We start from the raw sequence: 11,575 nt of genomic DNA on the forward strand, positions 1-11,575 counted from the left end.
AGGCCCGGTGCATGAAATTTATGCATGGGGGTGTGTGTGTCCCTCAGCCCAGCCTGCACCCTCTCCAATCTGGAACCCCTTGAGGGATGTCCGACTGCCCGTTTAAACACAATCCAGGACTGCTGGCTCCCAACCGCTCACCTGCCTGCCTGCCTGATCACCCCCTAACCACTCCCCTTCCAGCCTGATCACCCCCTAACCACTTCCCTGCCGACCTGGTTGCCCCTAACTGTCCTCCCCTGCCAGCCTGGTCACCCCTAACTGCCCTCCCCTGCTGGCCCGATTGCCCCTAACTGCCCTCCCCTGCAGGCTTGGTCCCTCTCAACTGCCCTCCCCTGCTGGCCATCTTGTGGCAGCCATTTTGTGTCCACATGGGGTGGCCATCTTGTGTGTTGGAGTGATGTTCAATTTGCATATTACCTCTTTATTATATAGGATGACTGGTAGTGCAGTAGGGTTGTTTACACTAACAACACCAAAACATTATGTGAGTAATGCATTTTGCTATGACATTGTGTTAGCTACAATGTCACTAGGTAATAGGTATTTTTCAGCTCATTATAGTCTTACTTGAGGCCCGGTGCACAAAATTAGTGCACTCAGGGGCGCGGGGGGTTCCTCAGCCTGGCCTGCACCTTCTTGCAGTCCAGGAGCCCTCAGGGGATGTTTAACTGATGGCTTATTTTATTTTCTTAAATAAGACTAACCCACTCTGTAGTGGTGATATTTAAGATGACAATGGGCTAAGCCATCAGTCAGAAATCCTTAGTGCTGCCACGGATGTGGGAGAGGCTCCCACCACCACCACCGCTGTGCTCACCAGCTGTGAGTCCAGCTTCTGGCTATGTGGTGCTCCCTTTGTGGAAGCGCACTGACCACCAGGGGGCAGCTCCTGCATTGAACAGGATTGGGCTGAAACCGGCTCTCTAACATCTCCCAAGGGGTCCCGGATTTCAAGGGCACAGGCAAGGCTGAGGGATCCCACTGGTGCACAATTGGGGCCAGGGAGGGACAGGGAGGTTGGCCAGTAAGGGAGGGACCACAAGAGGGCTCCAGGGCATGTCCAGCCCATCTTGCTCAGTCCCGATTGGCTAGACCCCAGCAGCAAGCTAACCTACTGGTTGGAGCATTTGCCCCCTGGTGGTCAGTGCCCGTCATAGTGACTGGTCGACTGATCAACTGTCTGCCTCCTGGTGGTCAGTGCACATCCTAGCAAGTGGTTAAGCAGCCTTAGCATATCATTAGCATATTATACTTTGATTGGTTGAACGGACAACCCAACGACCGGACACTTAGCATATTAGGCTTTTATTATATAGGATGGGATTACCATTGTACATGCAGTCCATTACTGACTGAAATGTTGTTAAGTGGCACATGACTGAATAGGTAATCTAGAGATGACTTAAAGTATATGAGATGATGTGCATGGATTATACAAAAATACTACACCATTTTATATAAGGGACTTGAACATCCACGGATATGGGTATCTGCAGGGGTAGCGGTGGGGAAGGTGGGTCCTGGAACCAATTCCCCTTGGATACTGAGGGATGACTGTACTTAATGTCCAGCTAGAGCTATTTGTTTCTTAAAATCCTTAGAGTGAAAACATGTATCATTCTTTGCAGATAATGTGATAAGGTCACATTTGCAAGGCTGGACTTATTTCATACAGAAATCCTTTTTAGTCACTAATTTTCAGTGGAGGAAAATTTGTTTACAAGTTTATGACCTATGCTACATCCTTATATGTTGCTCCAATTTTGAAATACAAAGCTTATTTATACTTCCTCTAAAAAACTGTTATATATGAAGAGTTCAGTTTTCTTAAGACAATTTTATTTCTTAAATAAGACTAACCCACTCTCTAGTGGTGATATTTAAGATGACAATGGGCTTTATTGTTCCCTAACCAAAACTATTGAATTCTCTAGAAAACAAACTTGCTTATATCTTATTAAGATAGATTGTGGCGAAACTTGCTTTACTCTTATTTCTGATTTATGTTTTATGACTATGTATTTCAGCCCCAAACACTTTCCTTAGGGCAGCCTTCATCTCCTTGTTCCTGAGGCTATAAATCAGAGGATTACAGAGGGGTGTTATCACAGAATAAAATAAGGTCACAATTTTCTGTACTTCCACTGGGTGTCTAGATCCAGGACTAACATACGTCACAATAACAGAGCCAAAAAACAGGATCACCACAGCCAGATGAGAAGCACAAGTGGAGAAAGCCTTGTGTTTGCTTGCTGCTGAGGGCATTCGCAGCACAGCCAGAATCACCAGAGCATAGGAGCAAAGGATAAAGAGAAATGTGCCAACCATGAAAATAGCATTGAAAGTAGAGTAAATGAACTGTGTCGTGGTGTCTTCTGAACAGGACAGCATCATCAGTGGCACAGGATCACATATAAAATGGTTGATGGTATTTGGGCCACAATAGGGCAACTGTGAAATGAGAACCACTGGGGTTAGGAAAAGAACAAATCCACCCGACCATCCAAAGATGATGAGGCCCGTGTATAGCTGTTTAGTCATGATGTGTGGGTAATGCAGAGGACGGCAGATGGCAAGGTACCTGTCAAAAGCCATGATGCAAAGGAAGAAGCCCTCATCGCACCCTAGAGAAAAGAAGAAGTAGAACTGTGCAAAACAGCTCACAAAGGAGATGGACTTGCTCGTGGAGAGGAAGTTGGCCAGCATGTTAGGGATGGTTGTGGTGACATAACATATTTCCAGGAAAGAGAAATTCCCCAAGAGGATGTACATGGGGGTGTGAAGGCGCCAGTCCCACCGCACAGCACAGGCAATGGCTGTGTTCCCCATCAGGGTCAAGGTATAGGCTACTAAGAAGAGCCCAAAGTAGAGGAGCTGCATTTCTGGGCTCGAGGGAAAGCCCATGAGGATAAAGTGACTCACGGAGTTGGTTTCTCTGCCGGACACATTCATTAGTCTGGAAGACATGGAGATGACAATGGCTATTGCACTTTAATGGAGAGTGCTGGTTCTCCCTGAAAACACCAAATTTCTTTACAATTTTCTAAATAAACAATGAGGTTTCTGTTAAAGCAACAAAACTGTGATCACCGCAATCTGTTTCCAAAGTATGATTTCATTTTGGTAAGATGCAAATAAGTAAAAACTTGTCTCGGGCAATCATTAAACCGGGTGAGGATACTGGATTACACATGAGTACTACTTTGTAGTTTTGAGTATGTCACTTCTACTTGTCTATTTTCTCATCTGTTTATAGATTATAATACATTCAAATCTCTGTATGTAAAATTTATCTCTAAAGCATTACACAAAAGTAATTTATTACAATTAGTATTATTGATAATAATAACAAAATACTACTTACACTAAGACATTTCAAAAGGTTCTGTCTCACTGAGTTACAGTGAAAGGGCACAGGGAATACTCCTTTTTGTGCTTGTTAGTGGTATTGTAAAGTAATGACCCAAAGGGCCTCTCTGGGGCCAGCATACATGGTATATTATATATTTGTTTGGAATACAAGACATGCTTTCTCTCTATCCAGCTGTTGGATTCAGCCCCACATCCTGGGGAAGAGCCCTACACTTTGGCACCTAAAATTTGCTGGTTGAACATTTTGAAACAATCTCTCGTGAATGTGAGAACGAAACATGCCAGGTGGGGCAGCTGACTTAGGGAGACCACTGCTCTGAGGGACTGGACTACTGACTGTGACTAGAGTTGGCCAATGTTCCACAAAATGTTGTGAAGCAGAGGAAAGTTTTTTGATTGTGTGCATGAAATTTCCATATTACTTTCATTCACAGCGGCTTTCTATGTGTGGTCTTGCTTCTCTTTTTACACATACCTCCTGCACATATGTATACCCATTCTAGGCATTTTCTTTGGAGACAACCTTGAAACATGAAATGGCTTGCTTCACTCATGCCTGCTCTCCCTTGCTCCCAGTTTGTTGTTACTCAATCAAAGCTTTTGCACATCGTGTTTCTTCAGAGGCCTACTATCATGTTTGCCATCTAAAGTGGAAGAACAGCTGTGTGTGTATTCTCGTTGCTCTTGGGGCTATGTAGATTGTATCGAGTCTGAATGCAATGTGACAGGGCAGTCTATTTGTTTCCCGTAGCAATAACATCATATCAGGTGGCAATGTAGGGCAGGCACCAGAATTTCTCAAATTATAAGAGTCTTTTTGCTTTGTTTTGTGTGTGTGTGTGTGTGTGTGTGTGTGTGTGTGTGTGTGTGTGTTTTGTCCTGGAAGACATAGATCCCTCTTGATTTGTTGTGATTGTGAAGTAAGTTTAAAAAATATTTAGGATTTTTTATTGTATGATTTTTCTCAGCTGAGGTGGTTGTACCCTATCTGAAAAAGAACGAATATCATCTTGTCCAGAGATGCAAGCTATGGAGCTAGTGAATCTTGGTCATTTGCTAGGTTTGGAAAATAGAGTGCTTTAATTTAAGAACATTTAAATTATACTTAAGTACATAGAGTGAGTACAAAACATACAGAAGAGAGAAAAAGCATAGTATTAATGTAAGAGGCAATTTATATGAATGTTTCAAAACTACCCTGATGGGATGCCCACAAATTATTCTGCTGCTTTTATTGAAGAAAAAGCTCACTTAGCTGCCACACAGGTCTTAGTTGCTATCTTTCACACTCTGATCTGTGTTCTGATACCTTGTTGTACCCTACTCTAAGCACTCTTAATTAGTCATTTTCATTGATAATTGGACCCCTAATAGTGGTAAATGAGTATCAATACTCACCCTGCTTTGGTCTTCGGTTACAGTATTTCTTGGGAGTACAAACTGTAGAAAGTCACAATCCAAAGATGATCCTATAAATGCAAGAAATAGAAAGCATGAAGATACTGAATTTAAGGAAGAGCTATTTCACGTAACTCTTATTAAATTAACAATATATTTAAGTAAGAGAATATATGTGTTGGAGAGATATGATATGAGTGTATCAGAAATTTTTCATATTTTCTCTATTGAGAAAAAATTGATTGTAATATTGATAATAAATCTACCTCCGGAAATTTATCAGTTATACATTTTTACATAAAATCTCCAGGCCTCTTTGTAAACAATAGTCATTAATATTTAAAAAGGATAAGAAAGCTATATTAATGCATATTTCTCAAGATTCGGAGAAACAAGAGAATAATTAATATTTTATAACTTTCCTGTCTGAATTTGATTTTAACCAGATATTTACACTTTCAGAGCAAGAAGAAAGCACTTCCCAGTAAATCTACTTAATCAGAAAAGTCAGTTCTTATAATAGGGCATGCAAAGTTTTAACTCACTCCTTGGATACATACCAAGAAGAGAAGTCAGAAAGGGGGAATAAAATGTTACCTCACAGAGTGAAAAGCATGTGAGGAACTTCTGCAGAATTGGATGATCCAGTGTGTAACCTTCCATGAGCTGCAAAGAGTAAATTAAAAAATTTTTTTTCTTCGCAGATTGAAAACTCATATTTATGGTAAAGATGAAAGCACAGATGAAGGTTTCATCTAAATTTATTTCCTTGTCATGGCTTTTGAGATTTGGGAGCATCTCCCTGGTATTTTTAAAGTATTTGTTCAACAGATGAGATAGTTTTGAATTTTATTTAATTATAATGAAATCCCAAGTCCTGCTATCCCTGAGGAATAATGTGCTTACCAAACTAGCTTCTTATCATCTCCTGTGCTTCTAGTAACCAGGCATTGCAAAAGGTCCCTAGGGAATAATGAAATAGTAATAGTTTGTTGTAATAGTTACAACAAAAAGATGTACCATTAAATTCCCCATTTCTATTTTGAAGAAGAAAAAACAGTTCTTTATTAACTAGTATTCTCAAATTTGTTACTTAGAGACATTCCAGTTGCAATTTTATGATAGGAAAATGACATTTTAAGTGCTAAGACTTGTATAGGCTATTTAATAATGTTTATAGAGTGCTCAACAGATACTAGGGATATAGTAGGGTAAACAAAATAGAAGAAAAAATCCTGCTTACCTAGAAAAATTCAATTGGGGGGGGGGGGAGAAGAGCAACAGAAAAGAAATAAAATGAGTAAATGAATAAGTGTATTGTATATATTTTTTCATTTTTGAAAAATGAAGTGTAAGAATGAGATAGATTGGAAATGGGCAGGACTTGGACTTTTAAAAAATATTTTTAAAAATAGATTTTTATTGATTTCACAGAGGAAGGTAGAGAGAAATAGAAATATTAATGATGAGAATCATTGATTGGCTGTCTCCTGAATGCCCCCTACTGGGGATTGAGCCAGCAACCCAGATAAATGCCCTTAACCAGAATCAAACCCGGGACCCTTCAGTCCACAGGCCGACGTTCTATCCAGTGAGCCAAACCATCTATAGCAGGACTTAGACTTTTAAATATGGTTTTAAGGAAAGCCTAACAGAGATATTAACTTTTGAGCAGAGGCTTGAAAAAGTGAGGGAACAAAACAAAAGGACATGGAGAGGGATTTTCAGCAGAAGGAACAGCTAATTCTAGGAAGAAGAGATAGGAATGTGTTTTTCATGTCAGGGAAAGAACAGGGAGGCCAGTGTGCTAGAGAAGTGTAAACTGGGGAAAATGTCCCCTGTGTGGTACCCAGTCTATTATCTCCATTTCTTCTTTTTATAACATTTGCACTCCATTATACTCTTTTTTTATTTAAAAAGTTTTTTTTCTAGATTTATCAAGATATAACTGACATATAACAATGTGTGAGTTTAAGATGTACAGTGTATTTGATACACATATATATTGCAAAAATAATTACCACCATAGCATTAGCTAACACCTCCATCAGCTTGCAGAATTATCATTTTTATTTTGTGGTGAGATAGTAAAGATGTTCCCTTTTAGCAACTTTAAGTATATAATACAGTGTTGTTGACAATAATCACCATGATCTATAGTTAGTCCCTCAAACTTACTCATTTTACAACTGAAAGTTTGTATTTCTGACAAACATTTCCCCATTTCCCATATCCCACTGGCAACCACAAATCTGCTCTCTGTTTCTATTCAACTTTTTAAGACTCTACAAATAAGTGATATCACACAATATTTTTTTTTCTCTGACTTATTTCAGTTAGCATAATGCCTTTAAGGTCCATCTATGTTGTCACAAATGGTAGGATTTCCTTCTTATGGCTGAATAATATTCTGTTATATATATCTTCTTTATCAATTTATAATAATATATTTTTATTATTTCCTTCTTTATACTCACCTTGGGCTTTGTTTGCTGTTCTCTTTCTAGCACCTTTAAGAGATGCAAGGTAAGATTATTTATTTGAGATTTTTCTCGTTTCTTGAGGTAAACTTGTAATGCTATGAATTTTCCTCTTAGGGCTGTTTTTGCTGTGTATATAGAGTTTGGATCATTGTGCTTTTCTTTTCTTTTAAAAAAATGTATTGTTGTCAGTATTACAGCTATTTCCCTTTACCCCCTTTTTGCCCACCTCCACCCAACCCCCTCTTCACCCACACTATTGTCTGTGTCCATGTTATCCATATATGATCTTTAGTTAATCTCTTGCCATGCCTTCCACCTCCCTTCCCATTGAGATCTGTTGTTCTGTTCCATGCAACCATGCCTTTGGACCTATTTTGTTTATCAGTTTATTTTGTTCATTTTAGATTCCACATATAAGTGAGATCATATGATATTTGTCTTTCTCTAACTGGCTTATTTTGCTTAGCACAATAGTCATTTTCATTTGTCTCAAGGTATCTTTTGTTTTTTCCTTGATCTCATTGTTAACCTGTTTATTTGTTTATTTAATACTAGAGGCCCAGTGCACAAAAATTTGTGCACTTGGGGGGGTCCCTCAGCCCGGCCTGTGCCCTCTTGCAGTCTGGGACCCCTTGGGGGGGTGTCCACCTGCTGGCTTAGGATCGGGCCTAAGCTGGCAGTCAGACATTCCCCTGGCAGCCCGGGAGCCCTTGGGGGATGTCCACTTGCCAGCGGGGAGCAGGCCTAAGCTGCAGTCGGACATCCTTAGTGCTGCTGAGGAGGTGGGAGAGGCTCTCGCCACCACCGCTGTGCTGGCAGCCATCAGCCTGGCTTGTGGCTGAGCAGAGCTCCCCTTGTGGGAGCGCACTGACCACCAGGAGGCAACTCTTGAATTGAGCGTCTGCCCCCTGGTGGTCAGTATGTGTCATAGTGACCAGTCATTCCCAGTTGTTCTGCTGTTAGGGTCAATTTGCATATTACCCTTTTATTATATAGGACTAGAGGCCCGGTGCACAAAAATTTGTGCACTCGGGGGGCATCCCTCAGCCCAGCCTGCCCCCTCTAACAGTCTGGGAGCCCTCACAGGATGTCCTACTGATGTCCCTGTGGGGAGCGGGCCTAAGCTGCAGTCTGGCCTCCCTCTGTGGAAGGCAACTGGCCGATCAGGTATATAGATACTTTCTGAAGGCAGCACAGACTCTTTCCTGATTTCTTTCCTCTGTGGTTGGAGAATAGGGGACTAAAAGGTGGAGACAGAACTGTGGCTGGGCCTGGGGCTCTTGTAGGCAGCAGAAAGAAGGAGAGGGCTGGGGAAAGTCTAGACATGGTTTTCTTCAATTGTCCTCCCTTCCTCCAGGCCCTCACTCTGTTCTTTCCTTGTCGTGGTGGACGCTTGGGCCTCAGACTGACAGGAGCCCAGCGATGGTGGAGTTCAGCCCCCTCACTTCTCAGCTGAACATACAACCACCTCACATTCCAAGTGGAGCTGTTTTCAAGTGTCTAAAGTGCTTGCAATTCATGCCTCCCAGCCTTTCCCCTCTCGGGTTTCCTCCTTGGGTCAGTTGCAAACTTCACCGAGACACCGAAGCAACTCTGCCCTGGTACTTCTGCACTGGCTCCTGCACTCTTCCTTGATGTCTCTGGGTCCACAGTCTGAGCTCAGGGAGGTCACCCAGAGCCTGTTCCCCTGGACAGGTGGGGCAGCGGGGCTAGCTTGAAGAGCTGGAAGAAGATGGCAGAGTAAGAGTTGGTATGGACTTCGGCGTCAATGAGAGCACGGGGCTGAGCCTGGAGCAGGTCAAGAAGCTCAAGGAGAGATGGGGCTCCAACGAGTTACCGGCTGAAGAAGGGAAAACCTTGCTGGAACTTGTGATTGAGCATGGAAGCATGTATATCTTTTGTTTTGGCTTGGTTTGAAGAAGGTGAAGAAACAATTACAGCCTTTGTAGAACCCTTTGTAATTTTACTTATATTTGTAGCCAATGCCATTGTGAGTGTCTGGCAGGAAAGAAATGCAGAAAATGCAATTGAAGCCCTTAAGGAGTATGAGCCTGAAATGGGTAAAGTGTATAGACAGGACAGAAAGAGTGTACAACAGATTAAAGCTAAAGACATAGTTCCTGGTGATATTGTAGAAATTGCTGTTGGTGACAAAGTTCCTGCTGATATAAGGTTAACTTCCATCAAATCTACTACTCTAAGAGTTGATCAGTCGATTCTCACAGGTGAATCTGTCTCTGTCATCAAGTACACTGACCCCGTCCCTGACCCACGGGCTGTCAACCAAGATAAGAAGAACATGCTCTTTTCTGGTACAAACATTGCTGCTGGCAAAGCCATGGGAGTGGTGGTGGCAACTGGAGTTTTCACTGAAATTGGCAAGATCTGGGATGAAATGGTGGCAACAGAACAGGAGAGAACACCCCTCCAGCAAAAACTAGATGAGTTTGGGGAACAGCTTTCCAAAGTCATCTCCCTTATTTGCATCGCAGTTTGGATGATAAACATTGGGCACTTCAATGACCCAGTTCACAGAGGCTCCTGGATCAGAGGTGCTATTTACTACTTTAAAATTGCAGTGGCCCTGGCTGTAGCAGCCATTCCTGAAGGCTTGCCTGCTGTCATCACCACCCGCCTGGCCCTCGGAACTCGCAGAATGGCAAAGAAAAATGCCATTGTTCGAAGCCTCCCTTCGTGGAAACCCTTGGCTGTACTTCTGTGATCTGCTCAGACAAGACTGGTACACTTACAACAAACCAGATGTCAGTCTGCAGGATGTTCATTCTGGACAAAGTTGAAGGTGATGCTTGTTCCCTGAATGAATTTACCATAAGTGGATCAACATATGCACCTGTTGGAGAAGTGTATAAAGATGATAAACCAGTGAAATGTCATCAATATGATGGTCTTGTAGAACTGGCAACAATTTGTGCCCTTTGTAATGACTCTGCTTTGGATTACAATGAGGCAAAGGGTGCGTATGAAAAAGTTGGAGAAGCTACAGAGACTGTTCTCACTTGCCTGGTAGAGAAGATGAATGTATTTGATACTGAATTGAAGGGTCTTTCTAAAGTAGAACGAGCGAATGCCTGCAACTCGGTCATTAAACAGTTGATGAAAAAAGAATTTACTCTAGAGTTTTCACGCAATAGAAAATCAATGTCGGTTTATTGTACACCAAACAAGCCAAGCCGGACGTCAATGAGCAAAATGTTCGTGAAGACCAATTTGACTTTCGTTGGCTGTGTGGGAATGCTGGACCCTCTGAGAATTGAAGTGGCCTCTTCTGTGAAGCTGTGCCGGCAGGCAGGCATCCGGGTCATCATGATCACGGGGGACAACAAGGGCACCGCTGTGGCCATCTGTCGTCGCATTGGTATCTTTACGCAAGACGAGGATGTGACGTTAAAGGCTTTTACAGGTCGGGAGTTTGACGAGCTCAGTCTGTCAGAACAGAGAGATGCCTGCTTGAATGCCCGCTGTTTCGCTTGAGTTGAGCCTTCCCACAAGTCTAAAATCATAGAATTCAGTCTCTTGATGAGATTACAGCTGTGACTGGAGATGGTGTGAATGATGCTCCTGCTCTGAAGAAAGCCGAGATCGGCATTGCAATGGTCTCTGGCACCGCAGTGGCTAAAACTGCCTCTGAGATGATCCTGGCCGATGACAACTTCTCCACCATCGTGGCAGCTGTGGAGGAGGGGCGGGCAATTTACAACAACATGAAGCAGTTCATCTGCTACCTCATCTCATCAAACGTGGGGGAAGTTGTCTGGTAGGTCCATAAGACCATAATAGGTCCATAATCTATTAACACCTTCCTGTGTTCCTTTATCTAAAATTGTAGCCAGTTTTCCAGATTTGTTCTTCCTATGGCAGCAGCCTTGGTCTCTGAGCATGTGGTGGGAGGGAGGTCCTGTCAGGATGAAGGAAGCCCTTGTGAAGGAAGAGGGGCCTGTCTGGCTGCCCTTCACATAGAAATGGGTTTAAATTAACTACATAAAATAACCTAAAATTCTTGGCCTTCTAAAAGTTAACTGTAATTTGAAATTGGGTATAATAAATGTTTTTATGATTGCCCCCTCCCCCCCCAAAAAAAAGAGTTGGTATGAACCAGTGCCTGCTTAGCCAGACTTCCTAAGCTCCCCACTGGGGCCCAGGCTAGGGCCCCTTCCCCACACCAGGGAGGATCCCAGCTGAAGGCCCCTCCCTGCACCCAGTGCTCTTCCTCCCTGTTCTACAACTGGGGGAAGGGAGCAGCTCACCTGCTCTGGCCCTGCAACCTGGCAGGCTGGAGGAACAGGGGGTGCAGGCTAGGG

The 11,575-nt window shown here is 42.8% G+C and overlaps 1 protein-coding gene and 1 pseudogene across 1 annotated transcript; one reads left to right on the plus strand and one right to left on the minus strand.

Annotated features, from left to right (window-relative positions):
• Positions 1-2,004: 2,004 nt before the first annotated feature.
• On the minus strand, positions 2,005-2,955 carry LOC111825736 (olfactory receptor 11G2-like). Its single transcript, XM_023752847.1, has one exon. It carries the CDS (start codon positions 2,953-2,955, stop codon positions 2,005-2,007), a length of 951 nt encoding a protein of 316 aa, XP_023608615.1.
• A 6,063-nt stretch (positions 2,956-9,018) lies between these two features.
• LOC102425532 lies at positions 9,019-11,035 on the plus strand (annotated as a pseudogene).
• The last annotated feature ends 540 nt before the right edge of the window (positions 11,036-11,575 follow it).

This window comes from Myotis lucifugus, unplaced genomic scaffold (assembly GCF_000147115.1).
Source record: "Myotis lucifugus unplaced genomic scaffold, Myoluc2.0 scaffold_38, whole genome shotgun sequence".
Lineage (NCBI taxonomy): Eukaryota > Metazoa > Chordata > Mammalia > Chiroptera > Vespertilionidae > Myotis > Myotis lucifugus.